At 41.9% G+C, this 25,952-nt stretch overlaps 1 protein-coding gene across 2 annotated transcripts; it reads left to right on the top strand.

Annotated features, from left to right (window-relative positions):
• Nucleotides 1-323: 323 nt before the first annotated feature.
• On the top strand, nt 324-24,976 carry LOC136433233 (follistatin-related protein 1-like). 2 transcript variants are annotated; one of them, XM_066425225.1, is made up of 8 exons: nt 324-456; nt 615-665; nt 14,112-14,213; nt 14,779-14,917; nt 16,564-16,700; nt 19,881-20,035; nt 21,357-21,604; nt 23,277-24,976. In XM_066425225.1, exons 1-8 carry the CDS (start codon nt 454-456, stop codon nt 23,528-23,530), a joined length of 1,089 nt encoding a protein of 362 aa, XP_066281322.1. In that variant the 5' UTR covers nt 324-453; the 3' UTR covers nt 23,531-24,976. The 2 variants fall into 2 exon arrangements, with proteins under 2 accessions (XP_066281322.1, XP_066281321.1); XM_066425224.1 differs by having other exon boundaries at nt 16,537-16,700.
• The last annotated feature ends 976 nt before the right edge of the window (nt 24,977-25,952 follow it).

Here is a 25,952-nt window from a genome sequence, read left to right as displayed (position 1 = left end):
ACGTTATCACACTTGACCAAGACTTGACTTTCACTCTCGCTCATAGTTCAGTTGACTTCATCGCGCGGAGGAATGTGGATTATACACAGAATCTTCTCAGCCAATCACAGAAGCGCACTGCCCAGATAGCGGAAACTGATCTCCGGGGGCTGTTACCTTTGGACATTATACCCCTTCATAGAATTGGTATTGTTTGTGACAAAATTGCACTACTTTTGAATAATTATACTAAATTAACATTTAGAATAAAATATTTAAACTGGCTTATTCTTACTGTATCATTGTATTATCAGTCGTCATTTCTATCTTTGTGAAGAAAGAAGGCAATCACATTATGGGGGGAGGACGAACACTTATTGTAAGAGCCGAAAGTCGTCTGTCAGATATCCTCCGGGAGCACAAATCTGCGCTGGTTGGACGTCTGCTCGGATTTTCCGCACTTTCTCTACCAAAATGGTGAGTTTAGAATTCTTTTTTCTGATATCAGAGTGGACGTACGGGTGGTGTAGCTGTAGATCTGCGTGGTTGGAAGGGAAAAGCCATGGTTCTGTGCGGAATTCGCGTGTTGTTATTGTTGGCGGGCCGGATGCTGACTTGTTCCCTTGTCCTTACAGAAAGCCGGGGTTGTGCTCGCCGCAGCGGTGCTGGTGGTGGTGTGTCAGGCGGTAAGTTACGTCCAACAGCGCTTCCGTACCAACTTTTACAATGATTGCACAACTGTTATCTCCTCTATATGAACTGATTCGCTCATAAGAGATAGATATTTTTATAAGAAGGGGGAAATTAGGGGTCACCAAGAGACAGTCGCAAGGAAAGAGCTCTGGTTCCGAAATCGCTGCCGACACGTCCCGGGGAAATCTGAGATCCGAGAAGTGTTATTGTTTTGTCCCCATCTTCAAAGTCTCCGTATGTTCAAAGAGCAAAGCAAGGGATGGAATATCTATTTTCCTTGCTTTGCCTTGTGCTGGTCATGGTTAAAGTGTTCAACTCGATTCACAAAAGTTATTGGATGTTAAACTTAAATCATGCTCTGACGGGGAGTTTGGCGGTCTTGTTACCATCATTTTTTTATATAAATGTCCTTGTTACCAGCAGGACAGGGAACTTGTGGATTACTAGTACGTGCGATTTGCTTTTATCCATGCCAAATCAAAAAGAACCTTTGTAGCAATGTAAAATTACTAAAAATGAGGAGCACAGGTGCAGACCTGTAATCAACTTCAACTCAGACTTGAAAGGTTTCTCAAGTCTTCAAGCAGATGAGATGATGGTGTGGCTCAAAGAGGACCCATTGACATAATTTTTGTCTTACCTAGCTCACATTTAATGTTATATCACAGTAAAGTTTGCCAAATGCTTTAGGAGATGCTTGCCAGCATATTTTGTTGTTGGCAATGCATGCACTAGTAGTAGTACAAATTATTACAGTATCGGTTTGAAGACGTGTGCTAAAAAAAAGCACATCACAGTCCACGCCACCCAATTCATCATTCTCCAACCCCTTGTTCAGACCCATTATTTCCTGTTGCCAGACAGCTAGATCAACAGATGTTTAATAGGCAAAAGCCAAATGCCACTTTTACTTGAAGCTTATAACATGTACATACTGTGAATTTGATAGTGTCTCCATGGAATGCAGCAGTGTGAGGGCTTAGCCTGTGATGTGTCTCGAGGCCAACCTGATTCCTAATAACCTAAGCTGTACAGGAAGGTTAGAGTGGAGTGGAGTGGTGTACACCCACAGGCAGACAAACAGGAAAAGCAGAACAGATGTGATCCCTCATGGGCACAAACAATGGGGTCTGACTTGTTGCTGATTTGGAGCACAGTTGGCAAACTCAGCACTAATAGGGAAGCATATCCTCTGGGCCTCTCTCCTGCTCTTTCTAGGGAGTTGTTTGATACTTCATTTGTCTCTGTAGATGGGCAGATTCGTAACTCTTTCATCAGTGGAGAGGGAGGAGACTTTTCTCAGCTGGTATATCCTGAAGCTAATGAATTCACCGCCCAGTAGCACATATCCTGATTAATTGGCGTCTCAGTAAAAGGGTTGCTGTCTCCTCTGCACATTGCATGCTCTATCCTGTTATCTGACTTTGGAGATTAGCCACAAGAAAAATGATTCAAAGACATGCTAAAAATAGTGAAACAATTCAAATTTTCTACCTTCAGTATACTAGGCAAGTCACTCACTCAGTTACGTGTGTATGTTTCAAGGACATTGTTTGGTACCACTCACACTTCTGAAGATTCTCCTGGGTAAAAATATTTGTTATTTATTTGTGGCGCAGTTACCTATCTCAGTATCATGATAGATGTGTATTGTGTACCTCCAACAGTTTGATTCATGTATCTATGAGAAAAATGGGTCATTCACAGGTTATCTTGTGTTTACATGTGCTGTTTGCTATTCAATCAGACTGTAGATACTGCAGGTCCTTTTCCCATTGACCTTATTGCAAACAGGCTGCCCTTGCAAACATCCAAAACCTGCCAAGTATCTGTGAACAATGATGAAAAGATCTTGATATACCTAAATAACAATACAACTCACAAAGACATGCTGTTAAACAGAAAAAAGACTGTACAAGTAATCTTTTTTTTTTTCAAAATAAGAACTGAGAAGACCACAGTTGAAAATTACCTTTTTAGGTTTTCTTTTGAAACTCGAAAAAAAGAAAGAAGGACCGTAATTTCTGAACTAAAAATTAGGCATGTCACAACATTGATAATGGACAGGGTTGTTTTTTTAGTTGAAGTGTCAGAATATTTGTTTCCTTGCATGTTTAGTAGGGAAGGTTGGTCATGAATAGGCAATCTTTCATTATCCAAGCACACTGAAGTGAGCAATGAACTATGCAGACCTCATGTGTACATTGTACATTCCTCCCCTATCTGATGGTTGATAGAAGAAGGGACATCAAGGTTTAACAAGAATTGACGGGTGTAAATGTACGGTACTGTTGTCTTCAAATATTCGTGTTGGTTTCATTTTCTCAGATTTCGCAGTGCCTCTACTGCGAAATCATGACACTGCTATGTTATTGTGCTACAATATTGTTTTGACCGCGAACTTACACACTTAAAACCAGTTTCCAATCCTACTGCAAAAATGATTCCGCGCCAAAATAGATAGATTTCCAGTAGGTTGAGTTATTGTAGAAGGTTCTTTTAGCTTGCAAATACAAGTTTAGATGCAAGAAGAGCCACATGTGGTAGTAACCATAGCATATCAGCTTCACCGACAAGGTGCTTGTATGTATGTATACGTAAAATCTGACTCCTGGACAGCCTCAGTCTACAAGGGTGGCACTAACACTGAGAAAATTTATCATATGCTGTGCCAGTGCTTTTGTACCAATGCAGGCGATAGACATGACCAGTCATAGCTACTTGCCTGTAAGGCTGGTGTGTTGTTTCAAAGGGCAGTTTTCTGGTTGAACAATAAAGATGCAGATTTTATTAATTTATTTTTTGATAGGTAGGGATATAGAGTGATTTTATGAAAGAGATAGACAAGATTTCAGTTTTGTCATCAAGAGAACGGATAGTGGCGGATATCACTGGTGACTGCTAGAACTTCAAACACGTTTAGGTGATTGAAAATCAATGATAAGCTGCTTAGCTGTGTTCGGAACTTATCAATAAAAATGGACTGTAAAGCAATTAGAATTGTGCTGGCATTTCAAGGGAAGTAAAGCGGGGAGATAACCTTAGTTTGATACACCTGCCATTGCTGCATCCTGGAGTAAAAGATGTTATATCCATCATGTGTACCACTACGGTATATTCCTGCTTCATAATACGGCTTTGTGAGAATGGTTGTGACAGTGAGCTTATGTGTGTGAGGCACGAAGTTAATTTGATCAGTTCCCTTCTAGTGTGATCATATATGGATATATGGAGTTGACTTGGCTTGTTGGCTCTTAGGTAGGGGTGATTTCAGATTCCCCAGTCTTGCTGTAGGGAAACAATATCGGGGTAAAGCAACTATCTAAGCAGAGAACTCTCTAACCAGGGTGATGCCAATGTGTACTGAGTGCTGTTGTACTAGTTCTTATTGGAATGCATTTTAAACTGAAAATCTTGAAACCAAGGAAAGGAACTGAGCTGGCCCACAAAAGTCTCGGGTTTCGAAAGGTCTAACTCAAACCCTGCAGCATACACTTTAGCCAGTCAGCCAAATGTCAAGATGAAGGTTGTATGATTAGTTGGTCCAAAAGGTGATTGAGTGGTGCCAAGGGTTCAGGTACTGTTCAGGAAGGGAGTTGTCCAGGGTTCTTTTATAAAGAGAATGCCCTATGATTCAAACTTTGGAAGGAAAAAAAAAGGAGTGGTTAAAGTTTTGATGTCAGCTGTGTGGCGCAGAGGACTGCTTAGATTCTAATCTTACTGCCCAGCACTGCTCTATCATTAACCTATGTGGAGGAATATTGATCTATACGTTCACAAATTGAATGGCCTGATTCGTGGTAGAAGTCTAAAAGGTCGTTACAAATATATGGGCGACAGCCTGGTTTCTTATTTTCATCAGTCAAATGGTAAAGGTGTGCATCAATAACAAGTAATCATATATCAAGACAAATCTACACAGTCCATCCTGAAGGTTTCTACCCTGTAATAAAGGAACAAATTGGATGGTAGATTGGCCTGTGTTTTTCCATGATGCAGGGCTATGATTAGTATCATTTGTAATCCTATTTTCTATAACATCCTTGTGTGGTATAAGATTGGGAATGAGATCCACCTTGCTGCCAAGTACCCTGGGAATAGAACCTGTCCTGTTGCTAAATAATTGTTTTCTACAAATCAATTTGTCACAGCTGAGGAGGTGGCCACCCAAGAGAAGAGCTTCCTCCTCAGTCCAAGAAATCTGAACGATTTTCTGTCAGCTCAAACAACAACTGCTTATCTCAGCAGAAACTTCTTCACAAATCAAAATCCAGCTACTGTGCTATGCTCAGTTTACAGACTGGAAGTATGGGCTCATTTGGGACTGATTAAACCCAAGGGAAATGGCTTGATTGTGATTTGATTTATTCTAGAGTTTAATGTGCAATTAGATAATTAATAGTCAGCTGAACCCAAATATATTGATCTGTTTGCCAGCATGAACAGATCTTTGCCACTACAGTTCAGTTTGCCAGCACTACATGAAGGTAATATTCAGACAACTGTTTTACATGATGAAAATTGCTCAACACAACCGTTGGATCTGTCCTGGCATTTGTCAGTGAATGGAGTATGCCTTAATTGTATAAACTTCCGCTTATTGATACTTACATGTGAGAAAGTTTTTCTGAGAAAGGAAGATTTATCAACCCATACTCTATGCAGCAGACAGAGGATTCACATGAAATAAAGTTAATGTTCTTTCCAGCGGAACCGAAGTTTATGTATCTGCAGATCAGGTGAACACACCAAGCCATGGCTGGGAGGCATGAGATAATTGCACTATCTTACGCTGCAGCACTAATGGTTTGTAATTGAGTTATGGTTGACTGTACAGAGTTAGCAGTACAGGCAGACATACAGCCCCAAACCTATCATTTGGGTGTCTGTAATGCCTGTCGGTCGGTCGTTGAACACACTGTCTTGCACTAATTTATTTGCTCATTCCTCCCTATTTTACATTTGTGTATGTTCCTTGTAGAGATTAAGACTAGGGCTACAAAGAGAGAGGGGGGAAATGAGTAGAAAGATCGATAATTACGTCCTACTTCACATATACTGGGTAGTATATCAAGGCTTCTCGGACCTCTGTTATGGCCCTAGACATACGGTACTTGAAAGTTAAAACTAAAGATGTGTATCTTTTAACCTAGTTATATACTGTACTATTCAATAGACCGACAGCGCTTCTTTTACAAGTAGAATTGTCTTTGGTTGCATAGCTTCATCACTAGGCACATGTATATTTATGAAGTCTGTAAACCAAAATGCCCTGACCTGACCTGGTTACAGGAGCCTAGAGAGACTTTGCACTGGTAATTACTAATTAGTGCCTAAATCCCATACTGAGAATATTGGCAGCTCAGTTTACAGGATGCCATCACTGCAGTTTTGAAATCCTTTACTGAAAACCACAGTGCAAACAACGTGAAAACACCTTTGTTACTCTCCAAGAAGAGGTTGTGGGCTGTGGGCTGGCGGCATAAAGCATTGTGTGACAAAAAAGAAAGCCCAACACAACAGAAATGCCAAAAAACACATCAAAAACCAACCAGAGCCAAACCTCTGCGTGGAGACTACACCTTTGTAACATTGCGACATCTTGGGTCTGGCAGCGAAAATGTTCATCATGGATCATTTGGGGGTCAAGAAACTGCCGAGGAAGACCAACAGCTGGACTACAGCTTGATATCTTCCATACTGCCCTGCTTGCTTTCTCTTTGTAACCTGACCTTGGAGATTTGTAGCCTCCGTTGCAGTCCTTTTCCCCGCAGCGTCTTTTTTTTTCAATTTTTTTTTGGGGGGGGGGGGGGCGCCACGTATCTGCTTGGGATCCCGTATCCGCCGTGCCTCTGTCCGCTATAGACCCTGTGTCCGCTGCTGGGGAAGGACTGCGTTTTGTCGCTTCCAGCAAAGGCCCATCAAAAATCACTTATCACCATTGCCATGGATGTGCGAACTTCCCGTAATAAATACGGCCAGCGCGGGGAAATCTTCATGCCCCTTTGAGCAGCGACAACGTTCTAACGGTTGCCGGGATGTCTTTTCAAAACACGATGGACAGACACCTAAATGAACGAACCTTTCGCATTTTTTCCTTCGTACATCCATCGAAGTTGCTATAATGATTTTGTGCTTTTCGTGCAAGGAAACGTGGCTCAAACATGTCTCACAAAGCGTGAGAAAGCTGCAATACTTTCTCCGCGCACGCTGCGCTACACAATGGCCGATCATAATCTAACCCCTGACCCCTTGTTGTCTTCTCTGTCGTATAAGAAACACTCTAATTATAAGATCTCTTAGCTACGACGGCTGAATCCACAGAAGATATCAGCAATAGAAAGAAACATCAGGCCACATTTCAGACAATTTGTAACTCGACTTTGAAGACAACATGATAATCATTTGCAAGGAAGCATGCGTCACTTCACGTGGGCTTTGTGCAACGTAACATTTGAATTGCTTCTCGTGGTAGTGTGAATTACTTCTCCCGGTAGTGTTAATTACTTCTCGCGGATACATTAATTGCCTTTGCTGGAAGCGACAAAACGCAGTCCTTCCCCAGCAGCGGACACAGGGTCTACAGCGGACACAGAGGCACGGCGGATACGGGATCCCAAGCAGATACGTGGCGCCCCCCCCCCAAAAAAAAAAATTGAAAAAAAAAGACGCTGCGGGGAAAAGGACTGCAACGGAGGCTAGGAGATTTGTGGCTGTTTGACAAAGGTTGGCTTTGTGGTAACTGGCCAACTTACTAATTGGCTACCTTTGGTTGTAAGTGAGATTAAATGAGGAGCATATACTAAGACCCCGTTCACACTCATTTTTTTCAATCGCGATTGAAGTATAATCGCGATTGTTCGACCCGATCGCGATTGAACGCAAAGAACCTTTTGCGTTCACACTGCTTTTCGCCAAGTGGATTAAAGTACGCCGTGATCCGATCGCGATTGAAGCACGATTGAAGCATGCTATCGGCGATCATCTGGTAAATGTTGTTGTTGTCCTTGTTTTGTGTCTATTTTTCCGCTAGACATTGTCACTTGGTGCGGTGAATGTCCCTCTTTCGGTGACATTTCCCCAGTTTGGCCTGCACCTCCTCTCTCCCCCAGATTGCGATGAGGACCCTGGTCTCCTCATCGCGCCATCTGCCACCAGCTGAAGTTGCTGACGGAGTATTATTCTTCTTCTTGGGCATTGTTGACGATGAAAATTTGTTGTTGTTGTAAAAGAGCGATCTGACGTGCGGATTGGGTTTGTTTTCCCGCGCGATGCGAACTATGACCCCACGTACCCACATGTATGACCTCCCACCCCCGGAACCAGCCGAAATCTCCGCCGATCGCGATGGAATGAATCGTAGTTGTGTTCACACTCAAAATTTGATAGGATTGGATTGGATCCGATCGCGATTAATCCAATCAAACTACCTTAGGAGGGTTGGGGTTTTGTTCGCGTTAAGAATTTTCGTGTACTCGTGGAAAATTTTCGCGTGGAAAATTTGAAATGGAGAATTCATTTATAGGTTCAAAATATCAAAGTAATTTTATCATCAAAATTTGTCTCCCTTGGGAATAGACTTGAGTCCCTTGGGAATAGCACACACCAAACCACACCACACCATGCCCACACCCATGCAGGGGAATTTTGTGCGTTAAAATATGCAAATTAGTTGATCTGAAGGGAATTGAAGGTTTACAAATCTAAGGTTTCACACCCAAAAAAATTCAAAGGATTTTTGAAATTTAAGAAAACAAAAAAACAAGTTGATTCCCAAGGGACTCAAGTCTATTCCCAAGGGAGACAAATTTTGATATTAAAATTACTTTGATATTTTGAACCTATAGATGAATTTTCCATTTCAAATTTTCCACGCGAAAATTTTCCACGCGTACGCGAAAATCCTTAACGCGAACAAAACCCGTTCCCCCTCCGGAGGTAGTTACAATCCAATCCAATCGCGATTGGATCGTTTTGGATCGTTCCAATTGCGATTGGGAGCGTTCACACTGAAAAAATCAATCGCGAGCGGATCGATTCAATCGCGATTATACTTCAATCGCGATTGAAAAAAATGAGTGTGAACGGGGTCTAAATTAGAGAGATGTTTCTGCACTGTAACTTCATAAGGGGGTTGTATAAAAGGAGACTGAACAGAGGAATGTGACCTCAACCCTCACAATTAATTCTTTGGGATTCTGAGGTCTTGAGCCTTGACACTGTACAGACACTGTGGGTGGGATGTGATGTCATTGTTCCTTCATCAAGTCACATTTGTTGTATGACTGGATTTTCTGGGTGGCTTTGACAGAAAAAGTCATCATCAAGGTCTTTTTAATAATTAGACAGCTGAATTTTGTACAGCACATCTACAACTATCCCTAGAATGCCCTCAATTTTCTGTCACCGGACGAATGTGACCTGTCCCATAACATCCTTGTCAACTGATAACCTTCGAAATAGATTTTTGCATGTAACACATAAGCTGAAAGTGGTCACATCGGGGAGGAAATTGCTTTATGTGGGACCTTACTGTTCAAGTTGATGTTGGCAAAGAGGAATATGAAAATTCATTGCCCACTTGAAATATGCTGAATAAAGTGTATATTTTATTTTTACCTATAAGTAAATGGTATTTCCCTGGTTTTGGTTATGGATATAGATTGTCATTTGATCACATTTATAATGTTGATGTGTAGGTATTGCATCTGACCTTTCACAATCCTGGCAGATCTAGGTTACAGTATTAGTCATCTGATCAACCAGTAAGGCTGTCTTCGCATTTGCCATAAAATGTCTGGGAGCAGAGCATTACTTCACTAGTTGCTGGCAGAAAACCATAACTCTCTCTAGACATATGCCTTAGGTTCAGATGTGCGACAGTTCTGTAATTGTGATTATAAAACATAAACGTCGAGGTCACCATTTGGGTCATACAGTGGTCTCCAGTGGTTTATACCTACTCTAACGGTGTAGTGATCATCTACAACCTTTGACCAAATGTAGAATTTGACAAACAAACCATAGTGCAGTCAATAAACTTTCTAATGTTGTGCAGTATTTCTATAAAGAAAAAAAAGATCTCTCTGGCTAGGTCAAGTAATGAAACAAACAAGGTAGCTGAGACATTGTACACAAAGATGACAGAATGTTTTGATAATTTAGCCATGAGAAAATCAGGAAAGTAATACAATGTACCTTTATGTTATTTTCCATTACAATCTCTCTTTCGTTCACAGCAGCATTTTTTCAATCACCAGCAATTGTGTGTTTCCCAATACCTGTTGTTTCCCCTTTGTGGAAGTCTCCCTGAAACTTTTGTGGGAATTACAGTGCACAAACAATCACCATGCATGTATCATGGCGCCAGGAAGAACTGTAAGTATAATGTACTGTGGGAATAAGTGGGACAACACAATGACTAACTGACCCTCAGGGCCCCTACATTCATCAGTATCCCTGCATTGATGTGCAGGATGCCTGGCTTATTATATCTGGAGGGCTAGTGAAGCATGTGTACTGCCTGCTGGTGCATCTCATTCTCATCGGATTTTGCCCTTATGGGACTTTGCTCTGAGACAAGAATGTCACAAAGAAGGGCTTGAATTTACATCCATCACAGGCCAGGTGCATTGTGCCTGGAAACGCTGCTTACAATTCATGTCTAGCCTCTACTAGGCTACGCAGGTCGCTGGAAAAATAATAGAAATTGGCCAAATAGAGTGGATAGTATGCTAGGGTAGTCAGCTGGCCAATAGGGTTCAATAGGCGATATGTACTTCACCTACTGAACCCTATTGGCTGGCCGACTACCTTAGCATACTATCCACTCTATTTGGCCAATGTCTACCATTTTTCCAGCGATTGACGCAGAGCCTGGTAGATGCTAATGCATGTCATCATATGATACTCTATTACTGTAAATGTTGACATTTTTGCGGTGGTTTTGCAAACCAGCAAACTTAAAGGCATTTGCAGTATATGATTTATATCTTTTCTTGGCAGTTAGGTTGGTAAGCATGTGTCTTCTGCAATTCAAGTTGTATATCCTAAGAAAATAAATGTAGTCATGCCTTTATGTGATCATCAATCCTTTTCCTGAGGACTGTTACATTAACTTTTGTGTGTCATCCAAGAATTGCTCTGTAAATCTTTTTGTTATTGTTGGAGTGGGTATTCCACAGCAGGTCCAGGACTGCTTAGGCTCTCTTTACATTATACTTTTGCCGTCAGCGCCACTGGCGTCAGCGCCACTGGCGACAGCGGGAACCCCGTGTAAAGACAATTCCCGTCGACGTAGTCCCGCTGTCAACAAATTTTCTCCCGTCAGCTTGGAAGCCGTCGCCCGTCAGCACAGCGGGAGTCCCCGTCAACTTCAAACTCCGTCTAAAGAGAATACGTCGGGCTCGCGTCAGCGGGAGTCAGGGTTTCGGCGATTAGCATAAAGCACGCGTTGATTAGCATACTGTAAGTCTACTTAGATCCCCGGTATATATATAGAGAGAGAGATTCGCGGGATCCGCGGCGACTTTTGTGCCGTGCATTCATTTCCCCGCGGATATATTTATCGTACTTGTGCCCCCCTCCCCACATTTACGAGTGATGAGCATGGAATATCTACACATAAACAAGGCTTTGCATTGTAGTTTAATACGGGCGGGGAGACGCCGTCTACCGTTGTACAATCATACAATTTTGTTTCTTGCTTTTGTTATGCTTACGCCCGATACTTTCTACAAGATGGCGAAATGCAAGCACCGCAGGTGTCTGTCAGATTTCCGGGCGGTGTGTCTAGAGACGTGGCGACAGCGGCCTCCCGACAGCGGGAAATTTCGCCGCTGACGCGAAAAACGTAATGTAAACTGCGCCTAAATGTAATTGTGCTTTCCCTTTCTCAGGAGACACCAGTCAATATGTACAAATGATTTGGTTTGTGTTGTGCAGGGTCCAGTCTCCAAACAGTTGACACTTGTTATTGATATCTTGTAGGATATAGGGCTGTTGAGTTTTGCTTTGTTTCAAAAACTTTTTTTTTGAGAAAATAAGAATTAATTTAGGATAGGAAAGAGGGTTAGGTTTCCCTGAATAGGGTTAGGTTTCCCTTGTCATGTTTTCCCAACATCAACAAAGCATCACACCACTGTCTCCCAGTGTGTGCTGTCACAACAGTCAGCTAGAGACTGACCCTTGTACAGCCAAGCCACCAGGTTGAACTTTGTAGTGCCTTTATGTTGTTGCAATAGAGCTTGGCATGGCAGTGTTGTATTCCAGTGTTGGCTGGTATCCCATTTATTGTGAGCCACTGTACCCTGACTTCTGCATTATTACAAGGCTGGACCCAGTTAACCCTGCAACCTCTCCTGATTTGCAGTAGTCCCATTTTATGAGGTCGATCATGCTCATTTCTTTTAATGGCTGACTGTTGGACTGATGTGACAGGTCTAACAAACAAGACAATAAGATAGATAATGTTAGAAAACAAAGGGAAGCTGTAATTCAGGAAAAAATATACGTGTTCTCAACATTTCTTTGTTATAGACAACTAAAACTTCTTTTTCTGTATGTCATCTCAGTAGAGATTAGAGTCATATATAAGAAGCATTGAAAATTTACTGTAAGAAGAAATGAAATGTAATTGTTATAACCTTGGAAATTATCAGTACTGGTGATGTTTAATTTCTATATGAGTCCCTCTTGTCTTTCTCAATGTTTACGGTACCCATACTGGTGATAGATCTAGGTAGATTCTATAAAGTCTCCATTTATAATCCATCAGAAACTACATGTAAAGATAATGCAATGACAGAAATAGTCATATAATGAACTACAGGACTTTTTTTCCCTTGCTTTTGCTAAGAAGTAAAATGTTCAATTTGTTGCTGGAGAGAACTTCTAGTATTGTCTATCTGACGTTTTCCTTTTGCCTTTCCTGACACTTGCATGTTGCAATATTGCCAGCACCATCACTCCTGAGCCCCAGGATCTGGCAGCCAAAGCAAGGCTACATGTATGTTGTTTATATAACTTGAGGAGCCCATCACTGCTGGAGCTCTCCCTTTGGCCTTATGCCCAAGGTTCCCAATGGAACATTACTCCCTGCAATCTTGTTTAGAAGTGCCTATAACGTTTTTGTCTAGTAGACAGTACTTTCACCCTCGTGACTTTATGGTAGAAAAGAGAACCATTGTGGTGTCTGCACGAATCAGGCACCAGCACACCTGAGGGGATCAGACGGGTGTTGTTGGTTACAAACACTGCAGAATAACAAATTATCTATCAGACTGAAGTTGGCAGAACTACATGTACTTGGTATAGCCAAATACTCATTTGAGGGAAAAAAACGTTATTGAACAGGCCGTGTGACATTCTATTTTGCTTGCAAATTTGTATTGTAATAAAAAAGGTTTATTGACAGGATCAGGTATGGGTAGCAATTTTAGGGTGAGACTACTTTCTAAGCTAAGGTCACGAGCAAGTTTACTTCCAACTGGATCCTCCTGGTTTGGAGGCCAATGCAAACAATCAGAAACATACGACAGACAAACCTGCCATCTCCTATAAACATAACCGGTTAGGTGAGGCCATTTCCTGTTTTTCAGTAAGCCTTCTGCCTGTCTCCTGCATGACTGATAACCTACACCATCAGTAGGTCTGTGATCTGTCACTCCCAGCCCTGCCCAGTGGCACATTCTAATGAAGCGTGCCTAATAACATGGCTCCGCCTGTCATCATTATTACACTGGTGAAAGATAAAGAGCAATATTACACTGGGGAAAAAACATACAAGAAATCGGCTTCACTGGTATTATGTGGCATTTGCCAGTTGAAAGTTGTTCAAGCTGCAGGTCTAGTGATAAAAGTGGAGTGGTCTGTAATAGACATGTCAGCTTAACCTGTAACGCTATACTATTATATAACATATTGGAGCAGTTACCATGAATGATTTAATACCTAGTTGGGTTACTATATCATAAGTGCCCTTGATGAATGTTATTATACCAGTTGGATTACCGCATCATATAGCATAGGTGACCTTGAAGTTAACAATGAACTTGTTTAGTCTAGAATGTACCCTGCAATGGTGCTCAGCCCCTCTGTGAAGTCGAGATAAGATACAGACCATTCCAGGAGCTTTCAGCAAAGGCGGTGTTAAAGCACTTAATCACTTTCTCATGAAGATGGTCTTCTGCCACTATGTCACATACTCCACAAATTACTTGCCTGTGGATTTCTACAGAGGGTGTTGCTGCAAAAACTTTGAGTGCTGTACCATTGAAACTAGTTTCAAAAGTATATTTGGAAAGAACAGGCAGGCTGTTTTGCATCTGGAGGCCGTTTCCTTCCTGATAAGGTGCCTTTGGACAGGAAGGACGTTTTGCTTACCACTAATACAAACATGGAGCCTGTGTCGCTGATATGTTGTACTTTTCCCTTGACAGAAACTGCCTGAGGTGAAACCTGATGTGTGTGCCAATGTGATGTGTGGGGCAGGCAGGGAGTGCACAGAGAAAGATGGGGAGCCAACCTGTATCTGCATTAGGGTAGGTATATGTCTTCATACGTGTAATGTGATACATGGGTCCAGTGGATATGCAGTAAAATGGGAGCTACCAAAATATCCCTGTAAAGGTAGATATCAATTTATCAGTAAAAAATTGCTGTGAGAAGGAACGGGTTGAAAATGTATGAAAGAATTGCTACCCTCTTACCATGAATCCAGCATACTAACAAGGATCTTTATGATAACATTATATGAGGAAGGTGCAACAAAATACCCTGTAATTTTACCGTCACTTTTGCAGACTTCATTTGCTGAAGTTCACATTTTATGAACAAGACATAAACCCTGGTGCAGGGTGTCATGGATCCCATTCAATCCATGCTATATTTTGCATCCAATTTGCCAAGTTCGTGCGTCAAACTCTGTGCATAGAATGGTAAATCGTGCATACCAAGATCTGAGCACAGAATGCTTAACTGTTTTGTTCTGGCACAATATTGAAGGATTCACTCAAAATGCAACAATTCAAGGTCGCGTGTCTAGCATCCTTCATATCGCTTGTCCCTTTGATAACAGGTTTTTCCCCAAAAAATTGTATCCATCAGAAATGCCCCAACCACAACAAGCCTGTCTGCGGCAGCAATGCCAAATCCTACGTCAACCACTGTGAGCTGCACAAGCACGCCTGCGAGGCCGGGATCAAGATCCAGATCAAGTACAACGGGAAGTGCAAGGAAGGGGAAGGTACGGCAAACTAGTTCTCCTGTCCTTCTGTTACCCCTTTGACCTTGGAGATGGAGATGATTCAATTATTGTGAATATATTTGTAAAGGTTGTGACATGCTGTTCCGCTGCCGTGACAATATATGCATCATAACCGAGAACGGCCTCGTATTTATGTTTTAGCACAAATTTATGGAAGTCCGCCAATCGCTTTGGAAGAACTTTTGTGGAACTGTATCATTGATCAGAGTTAATGAGGCCGTCTAGAGGGTAGAGACTAAAAGAGAGCGGGTGAAAAGAATGTGCAGCCCATAAGACACAAGTCATCTGCTGGAGAGGACGTAATGGTGATTCACTTCACATCTATGGTCTGATGAAATGATGGCTGACCTTTGCCCTTCGGTGATGTAAAGGAGCCGTGCCAGATGTGTTCGTTAAGATGGAGGATTAATGGACCAAAATGGTCTATCATGGCTCCCTGACTACCTGTAGGATCAATAAAGGTTCTGATGTGCTGAGACTCTTTCACACAAATGGGTTTTACTTGGTGTAATGAGGGTTTTGGCTTTACCCCACTCTTACACAACAGAGATGCAAAGAGCCATCTGCAATAACTTCTGTCACGTCAGCTTGCAAAAGCGAGCAATGCAGTTGCTATGGCCATGATTAATTGCTGTTCTGCTAGTGCTAATTATCCGCTGTGCTGGCAACCAGTGCTAATGCCTATTAGGAGCTGCTCTCGTAATTCTAAGATTCATGTAGCCAGTTTCCTTGGGCTTGGCATCCCAAAATTGGACATAAGTCTTTGTGAGAAACTGTCGATATTTAGTAGAACAGTTACAGATCATATTTATGCCAGTTCCTTAATGAGCCGGGTTCATGCCCCCACCAAGTATGGATGTACCATAATCATGTAACCATAATGATGTTAGATTATGCGAGATCGTCACAATTTCAAGTGTCGCACTTTTAAGAAGTGTAGAATAGCTAATCAAATGAACTAATATTTTCTGATTATTTGGGTCTGAATCTACCCTATAGTATAACATTTGTGTTTTTTGATGAAGAAGAAGTCTCTTTTAGAGTTTAGACTAAGATATTTAAGCCAGGTCTCATGAAAGCATCCTAGATCACAGCACACTGTGGTTGTCTTAAACATGATAAGACAACTACATGTGTGGCACTTTGCAGAGCTTAGGACTGTTCCATGAAAATAAAAATTAACAGACCTGAAAAGGCTATTCATCACTCGGCAAAGTGTTCATGAATTCTTAGAGGAATGGAAATTTTAGATTCATGAACATGTTTTGGCTTCCCTGTATCAATCTCCAATCTAGTCATCATTTTGTAGGGAAGGACCTCGTTTTTCTCATTGTCCATGTTGCAGAACTGTTGTGTTTTTCCTTGAACAGCCCTAAAAACGTGTACGTAACAAAGATGCACTAATTGTAGTTCCACTCACACCTTGAGTGTTGGCCTGCAACTCTTACACATTGTTGAGCACTGACTTACACTGTGCCCACTATGCAGCTGTGCAGTGCAATGCATTTGTGTTGCTGCTGATAGCATGTTGTTTGTCACTGAGATGCTAGCCTGAGCTGCATGGCCACTTCTCCCGCTAACCCTTGTTGTGTAAGCAGTGGATGACACTGCAGTTCTTCCCACAGTCAAGCCCACCAAACCCAGCCAGCCGGCCAATGACGTCGTTCCCGTCGTCTGTTTCGCACAAAACAGAAACCTGCTGCGGGAAAAGATCAGCGAATGGATCATGTCGGAGACTGTGGACCCTGGCTGGTTCCAAACAGTACGTATGAATAGAAGAGAGTGTGTTTCAGAGAGAGAGAGAGAGAGAGAGAGAGAGAGAGGTAAAGAGAGAGAGAGTGTGTGTGTGTGTGTGTGTGTGTGTGTGTGTGTGCGTGTGTGTGCGCATGTGTGTGTGTGCGTGTGTGTGTGTATGTGTATGTATGTATGTATGTGCATGCATGTGTGCATTTGTGTTTGTGTGAATGAGTGTGAGGGAGGGAAGGAGTGTGTGTAAATGTGCAAAAGTGCTACCTTTTCTGTGCCAATTGTAAAACCATGTTAGTTTTCATTTCCATGGCCAACAAATCAAGTCACTCAAACAAAGTCTTTATTCATCACCTCACCTCAGTATACGAAGGTTTTGGTGTGCTTCTGTAGTTGTTTGAATGCAGTTAAGTGGCTGGTTTCCACATGCTAGGCACATACAGGAAGTTAGTTTGAAGGTCCCAGAATCGGTGTTCTCATTTCCTATCTTCAATTTCCTCCTGTATGTGCCATGTCTGTTGCCTTATGAGGATCAGTGGGGAAAATACATGAGACAGAATCTGTGAGAAAATCATGATAATGAATGAAACAAGAAATTCACAAATACTACAAATATTTCTCGTAGGTATGACACTTCTGATTTATTCTTTTGATTATGAAGAAAAATCTCCACTCATGCCCATTTCATTATGTAGCAGAAGTCCTACTTGGCAAAACTTCTCAGTAGTATGAGGTATAAGTTTAGATTGAACTAGAATTGCAATGCTTTTATTTGAGATGGGGAAAAGGAGGTTTCATTTTGGTGATTTATGGTTCTACCCAGCCTTAACTCAAACGGTTGCAGTTATGACTGAAGGTATTTGCTATAGCTTTCCTCACATCACAGTGGGGATTTCTGTGAACTATCCATGGTGGCATCCATCAATATACTGTAAGGGAAGGTCAAGATGCAACCTTCACATAAAGTACATGTAACTGTGCACACAAAAGCCAGGAAAGCTCATCAAAATGTACCATTGTATATATAATGTTGAAAAGTTCTGGCACTGCATATTGTACAATAAGTTCTAAAGGTTGTATTCTGTGTTATGGTCCTGGAATTGGGAGTAAGCAGAGGTACAAAACTTATTAGCATGATAGGTATTGATTAATCTTTCAAAGTACTGTGAAGGGGTCAAGGGCAAGAAGCATTTTTAGACTGGCATCCATCTGGAATTGTAATGGCAGTATTTCTTCCTGACAGAGGATAATGCATGCATTACGTCCTGCAGACCTTTCCTGGAAGACGACCAGTAGGGTCAGGTGTGTCTCCATGTGTCACACCTCCATGTCACCGCAGACAAGACACACCGCACAGGTCACACAACCTGCTGTAGACGATTTTGGCATTGTTCCATCTGGAGAATTTCTCATCTGACAGCTAGAATATGTTTTACATCCCCTTCATGTCAACTTTCAAACCTCATCTCAGATCAAGAATCTTGTAGATAGCCTTTTCACATTTTTACTTGTTCAAATGAGAAATTAAATCCTTGCCCCATCTATCATTTGCATTTAGCCACCATGACAACCAGTGTTTTTTTATCCTCTAGTCCTGCAGTCTTGCCCGAGTTTCTTTCTTTTAAAAGACTCTTCCAGTGCAAACATGTTCACATCTTTTCCCAAGGAGGAGACTGATAGTTATCCTATTGATGGAGTGCTCCATTGTAAGATATTGAAAAAAAGTCAGTAGCTATCTATATGTGTGCAACCACTGTGAAAGGGACTTATCTGCCTGAGAAGACATGTATCGACATCTCCTGCTTTAATGTGAGAAGAAATCCTTTACTCGCCAACCATGAATACGCAGGGCATCAGGGAAGGATGGCCTGTAAGAGAAGCTGGCTTTGCAAACGTGTCTGGTGGGATATTCCCCTTGTGGTTTAATGTGGCGAGGAGGATGTGTGAAGGGCCTTCTGGGGTTTGAACAATCAGTTAAATCTGAAGCATGCAGGAGGATTGTACCTGGCAGTGGAGGCATGTCTGGACTATTTATGTGTCTAGATAACTAACCTAAGAGAGTAGAAATACCAGTTAAGAAGGTCTATAACAAGTCGAATTTAGAGCAGAGGATCATCTTGTGTAAAGAAGAGAGGAATCATAGACAGGCTAATGTCAACTACACCCCGGTTTTCTGTAAAGAGCTCAGAATTGTCAGTTAAGATAAGCACAGGGATTCAGATTCATGTAAAACGTATAGTCAGTAACATGGACCAACAAATGAGCCATCAGCTTGATGGAGGGATAGAAGTGTAAATTTTGTTGGAATGGCAATGAAAACAAGTTGTGAATAAGGCTCTAGTCTAAGAGCTCAGAGTAAATGAAGCAATGTGACATGCAGGAATGATAGTCTCCTTATTAAAGTGGAAGTATGGTTACTGGTAATTGATGCATGGTCCATGACGGGCCACACAGTTGATTGTCTGCTATGCTTATAACTGTCTCCCCACATCCACCCCTATCGTAACCCTGTGATTGTAGATGTAGGTTTCATTTAGGATAACTCATAACTCCGTCTGGATTTGTAGGTCTGTGGAGGAACCCAAGGACAGACAATTCCATGGACGGATTGTGCAATCAATCTTCCAAACCAACTGTCCGGCTTCATTGATTGAATCTCGTTGGGTTGATTAATTTATATTCGTCCAGTGCCTCGTGTGCTGTGATTAACCCATTTCAAAGAGCTTACAGAAATCTGCTGTAATGACTATGATATCCAAATCAATTTTGTAGAAGCGGTTAGATGTGTATCACAAAAATTGCTTGCGACAGCTATTTTTAGATGGAGCCAGCTAGTCCCCAGTATGGTACAATAGATAGAAGAGTTTTACCATTTGCAGTGGCCGTAATGTTTAGCAGATAAGCATGAGAGTGCTGCGATGAAGCTCTGTAGAACCAGTTGTCTTCATTAGATACTAGTAATAGCTTTTTGGGTGTGTGTTTTTTTTTAGAAAGACAAATGCTTTTCTCATCTAGGAAAAGTATTGTCCCTACGTTTTGAGAAAAAAAGCCTTAAGGAAATTTGGTCTCCCCTGAAGAGTTTGTTCAATCGTACAGCAAGGTGTATGGCACCCATAGGATTCTATAATGTACAAAAATATAAAAATATCTAAGATGCCTGCTGCTATGTATGACCTGTGTCCCTGTGATGTTACAGGGAGTGGGCTTCGATGACGTCACCCAAGAGTACTTCAAGTCTTTCGACAAGAACAGCAATGGCAAGCTGGACTCCAACGAATTCTTGGCCTTTGTAGAAAGGAACGAGACTGCTGCAGCCATTGATGCAACCTCTGAAAATGAGGTTCTACTCAGGTGAGAAGTCTAAGGCAGAATATCAGTGCTCAGGACACCAGGGCTCCCAAGGTAGCATTGTGTTGGCCCAGGAGTTTTGGCACAAAACTTTACTGTAGTTTGGTATGTCACCTTCTAAGGTTTTATGAGGAACCTTTGCATTTAGGATAATTATACAATGCTAAACAGTTTGGGCAAATTTGTATGTAGTCCCAGAATAGCTAGAATTCCAAATTCAACTTTGATACTTTCATGTATAAGGAGAGAAGTTTCTTTTTAAAATGTAAGGGCATGATTTAAGATGATGCTGTGTTATTCTCGACACAATGTTGACTGCCTCAAAAATTTGTGAAAGATGTACCGTATTCTCAAACTACTGCTAGCCCCTACGTCGTGTAACCAGTAGAGCCAGATTGTCATCACTGAGCTTAAATGTTCTGGAGGCTGCAGAGGCTTCAGGGGATCAGTGGTTCGACAAAAGTGGAGAATGAAATCTCTTTGATCTTTTTGTCCAACCATCTGTAATGATTGACTTACTGCGTTATTGCCATGCCACATGGGACATGTATACATGAGGAAAGCTTTAGGGCAATTTACTCCACATGTTTTTCCTCTGGAGAATGCAAATAAGGAGCTCAGTGCAGCTCACAAGTCAGTACCATGGGGTATTACAATCAAGTCATGTGAACAAGGAAATATATCTGGTAAATCAACCCTCCTGTTTATAGGCTGCCGCTGCGGAGATAAAACTGAGAAACAGATGGCAGATAAAAATGTGTAGTGTACTAGTGATGCTGTCTTTATTGTAAAGCACTTATACTCTCTATCTTGAGAGGTAGAGTGTGGAATCTGTAATGCTTTAGTCAGCCCACCTGGCTGAGGTATTGTTGAGGAATGCAACAATGAAGCAGCTCTTCAAAAGAGACTTAATGCAAATCACACTCCCTACCCTTACAGCACTAAAATCATCTAAGACTGAAGTTTTTACAAATGTCTTGCCGGCTGTTGTGAAAGTTCTTATTGCATTTATTCTTGCAGTAGTGATAGATATGTTTCAGGATGACTGACATTTTATCTGGTAAATGCAGACAGGGAGTTCAGTCTAGCCTTGAGCTTATCACAAGTCTATAATGTAAGGATGGGAATATACCTGTATGAAAATAGTTTATCTGATATCCTACGAAAAAATATGGTGTCTTATGATGAATGTTCAACGTTATGTTGTGTGTTATGCACAACTGTATACATATTTACATTTCTATATACATTTTGTAATGAATGACAGAACATGTATAAGTCAGATATGCACAGCTAACAGTATGAATATACAATGACTCCGCAGGGGGCTGTGTGTGGATGCCCTGATTGACATCTCAGACGATGACTCTGATTGGGAGCTGAACCTGAAGGAGTTCCGCCACTGCCTGGAGCCGGGCTTCCTCCCACCTCAGAAGAAGTGTTCCCTGGAGGAGGAGCAGTATGACGATGGCGCTGAGACCCAGGTCAACTGTAACAGCTGTGTGTGCGCCTGTGGAAACTGGGTCTGCACTGCTCTGAAGTGTGACCCCACACAGGCACCTCCCACTGTTGGTGAGTACCAGGGATAGGGACCCAGGTCAACTGTGGTAGCTGGGTTTGTGGGATTGGGACCCAGGTCAACTGTGGTGTCTGGGTTTGTAGGATAGAAACCCAGGTCAACTGCAGTGGCTAGGTTTGTGGGATAGGGACCCAGGTCAGCTGCAGTGGCTGGGTTTGTAGGATAGGGACCCAAGTCAGCTGCAGTGGCTGGGTTTGTGGGATAGGGACCCAGGTCAGCTGCAGTGGCTGGGTTTGTGGGATAGGGACCCAGGTCAGCTGCAGTGGCTGGGTTTGTGGGATAGGGACCCAGGTCAGCTGCAGTGGCTGGGTTTGTAGGATAGGGACCCAGGTCAATTGCAGTGGCTGGGTTTGTAGGATAGAGACCCAGGTCAACTGCAGTGAATAGTCAAATGTCGGAAACTGAGTCTTTTGGATTGTGGAAGGATCAAAGGAAGAATCAGTGGAAGATGGCAATCAGGTCAACTTTTGGGGAAAGTTTTCAGTTTCACACTTTTTAAATGTACCTGAATATGTTATGTCTACAATGTTCTACAGTGAAAGAAATCATGCATCAACTGAGACAAGTCTCTAACCAGCCTTTCTGTTTTCATCATCATAATAATCATTAACACTAGGTCAGGAACAGTTCCTGCACAGCGCTACTCCCCATCCTGCATAGCTGTATCCAACTCCTCAAATGTCAGAACTAATAAATGATTGTGCCATAAAAGCCTTGAGCCCCTGGGAAAACTGTCAGCCAACACACATGTTGATATTGATAAAAATGCATAGAACTAAAATCATCAATGCTGTAGGCAGAAGTCTAATCAAAAGTACTGGTGTTATTTCTGTAGGAGATGCATGAGTAATGGGCTGGTGAATTTGCCTGTGGGACTTATACTGTAATCATTTTCTGCTGCACACCTAGGGGTACCAAAACATCAATATACTGTAGCTGGAGAACCACGGCAAGGAACTCCTAATCACTGCTCTGAAGATGAATTGTATCCCAACGGGTCCTTGGAATGTCGTTCTAATTACAATGTATAGACTGCATGGATAAGGTGGGGGGGACTGTGGGATAGATATGGCAGTTATTATCATGCATGATGACAGGTTGGTGGTATCCATGAGCTTGGCACTGCAGAATGTCTGTTCTAATCACATCAACATTCATTGCCTCAGCAGCCACCACTGGTTTCTCAGAATGTCAGAATGTTGCCTTGTATGAAAACTACTACACGCTACGCTATCTGCAGTATAAGATGACAGGTTGTGAAGACAACATGTCATATTTGTCAGTATAAGTTTCCCTTTGCATCATCAGGCAATAAATTTTGTATCCAGATGAATGTTATTGAGATTCTTCTGTTTGCAGATACGAATTGGAATCAGACCATCATGTAATCTGCCGTGTGATCCAGAGGATGTTGTTAATGTGGCTCCACATTATTTTATGGATTTTGTCATATGACTGTTGTATTGGCAGAACTGAGAATTAAATGTGATCCTAATATCAGCTCCATTGCTTGTAACAGATGCCTGTTGGCAGTACTTCTTAGAACAGCCAGGATGGCTAAATGCCATGAGTCTTGGGAAAAGACAGGTAATCTTCCCCTGTCTGGGTGTGTTAAGAACCATCTGTGTGCTGTAACATCAGTGTCTGCTCTGTTTGGTGTCCCAGGTCCCTCCAAGAAGGATGACCTGCTGGAGAAGTCTCCGGAGGAGCTGTTGGAGGAGGAGTGGGACGAGTATGTAAAGCTGTTGGGAGACAACGGACCCAAGGCCCCGTCTCAGGAGGAGGACCAGGCCTCCAAGGAGGAGGAGGACGAGGACTGGAGTATAGAGGATGATATGGATGAGATCTTCCCCAGGAAGAAGCACCGCAAACATAAGAAGGGAATCAAACTTATCAAGGAGAAGGTCCGGTTCGACTAAGTGTTCATTTGATGGCGTGCCATGAGCTGTCAACTCGGAAAGCATCTATTTTGAAAATGTTGCTTCTCTTGTAGATTTCAACTCAGACAAAAATACATGTACTGTGAAGTACTGTTTCTTGTGGGTCTCATAGATGCCATGTAGTGTCTCAGAAATGTAGGAAAAGCATCAGTTTTGAAATGAATGCTAATATTATCATGTGCAAGTAACAAAGATCACGCTATAATGCAGTACTTCTCAGAATAAATGGGCAGGCAAAATGTCCAATGTGTATATACCATTTCAAAACATGTCAGTTTTGTAACAAAATGATTTTGGTTACAATATGTATGGAGGTAATTGGAAATACCTCCTGTAGTGTGCTTTACTACTAACGGCATTTCTTGGATTTGTTTTACTGCATTTTGTATAGTTTTATGCATTAGAATTTTATATCATGGATAAGGTAATCTCTGTACCCAGGTGTATCATTAACCTACCCATAGCCTATATAACCCTAAAGAAATGAAACCTAGCTTGAGTGTGTGTAGCACATGTCCCAGGAGGCTGTGTAAGGGGCAGTGTAGGATCCTGATTTAATCAGAAATTAAGGCAAGGTGGTGGTGCGTAGGATGGATTTTGCATCTAGTGTTTAAAGGAGACTTCTATGTTCCTAATCCTATAAGATATGACAGCGGTATTTTGTCCAAAAATATTGTACAATTGATGATTGAGAAGTGTTTCCACACCATCCACTGGTATCTTTAAAAAGATATTGAGCAAATTTTGCTTTAGTCTGTGTATCTTACATGCATTTTAATTGTACCTTCAAGATCATGGAAAGTAATTTGCAATAAAATCATGACAGAACATGCAATATCATGTTAATAAGAGCTAATCCATCGACCATTGTCACCATAATGCAGTATGAGGTACCTGTCACATATGTACATCATGGATATACATTCCAGTCAACAACTCAACTTGGAAATGCAGTGTGTGTTGCAAGAGACCACAATATGATGTCATTGGAAGAGAGCATGTAAATGAAATTACTTGATAGCTGTGAGGCTGATCAACTGGTAATCATACATTACAGTGGTTCCAGCACAGTTGCAGTTTTCACTGCAGCTCTGACAAACATCTTTTAAAACACCATTTTTAATCATTATTCTTCATTTAAATGTATAAACAAACCTTTTCTCTCCCAACTGTGGAATAATAACCTACTAAACATATCTCACTAAATCCAGTTGTTTTCTGTTTATATTTACACAGAAAATTTTAGATGAAATAGTTTGGGAAGTTTGTACATACAGGAGAAAGTTGACAGGTGGTCAGTCTGAAACAGGCTAGTGGAAAATGAAGTGTGGCAGAACAGAAGGATTAGTGGTATTGATCGTGGGACAAGTTATCCTTGTTGTCTTTGAAAACAGAGTGAGAAATAAATGACCACTGTTTTCTAAAGCTGTGGGTTGTGGTCTTTTTTTTCTTCAATGTGATGGCTGAGTAGGTTACTGATTGTTTACTAGTTTTCTGTTGAAATGATATGATTGGAAGTCCAATTGTAATGGTGGACAGTTATGACTCAAAAGGAGCACAGATTGATTTGATGGTTTCCCCAATTTAACTCCTCTAGGACGCCGGATGCACATAGTGTCCATATTTTAGATGGGCAGGCGAAGCTGACGTATCCTCTAATCTTTAAGCAGATCTACCAGTGGCAATGACGGTATCCAAAGGGCCAAACAGTACCGCATACCGGTGGCCAGTTGGATAAGGGTTGGCCCTTTGGACATAGCCTGAGTGTCATCCTGTTTCAGTTCCAGGCTCTACCCTCACTCTGTTTGGTGAAGGTAGAGCCTGGAACTGAAACAGGATGACACTCAGGCTACTTTGGACACTGTTTGTGTCACCAGTAGATCTACTTGGAAGATAGGTACCCTCATCTAATCTCCAAGCAGATCTACACGGGGCACGAAAATTGTATATGCTAGCCAGAGAAGCTCCAGTCAGCCCTGTAGGCTGACTGGAGCTTATGTGGCTGACAAGAGCTTCTCTGGCTAGCATATACGATTTTCGCGGAGATTACCCTCATCCTCTGGCTGCCTGCAGTAATTGCTTTGGTATGATCCACATGTTGCTATACTAGTATTCAATTTAATCAATTACTATCCTCTTATAACTTCTCCGGGTTGCATGTTACTTCGTATTCCTTCAGCTATCTGAATTTCGATCCCAGTTGACTCGCCTCCACCAGACCTTTCTACGGGGGTATGGATTGTAGAATTCTGTAAAAAGGGAAATAATAGGCCAGGAGAGTCAGTCTGCAGGAAGCTGCGGCTAGCGAAAGAAACCCTATGGTGGCCAAACTCCATACAAATTTGTTCTCCCTACACTACAGCCAGTGTAGTTAATCTGGAAGAGACTAATAGTTGACTGT

This window comes from Branchiostoma lanceolatum, chromosome 4 (assembly GCF_035083965.1).
Source record: "Branchiostoma lanceolatum isolate klBraLanc5 chromosome 4, klBraLanc5.hap2, whole genome shotgun sequence".
In the NCBI taxonomy this organism is placed as follows: domain Eukaryota; kingdom Metazoa; phylum Chordata; class Leptocardii; order Amphioxiformes; family Branchiostomatidae; genus Branchiostoma; species Branchiostoma lanceolatum.
Note: the sequence above shows the minus strand (reverse complement) of the source record. Positions and strands in the feature narration are given on the sequence as shown.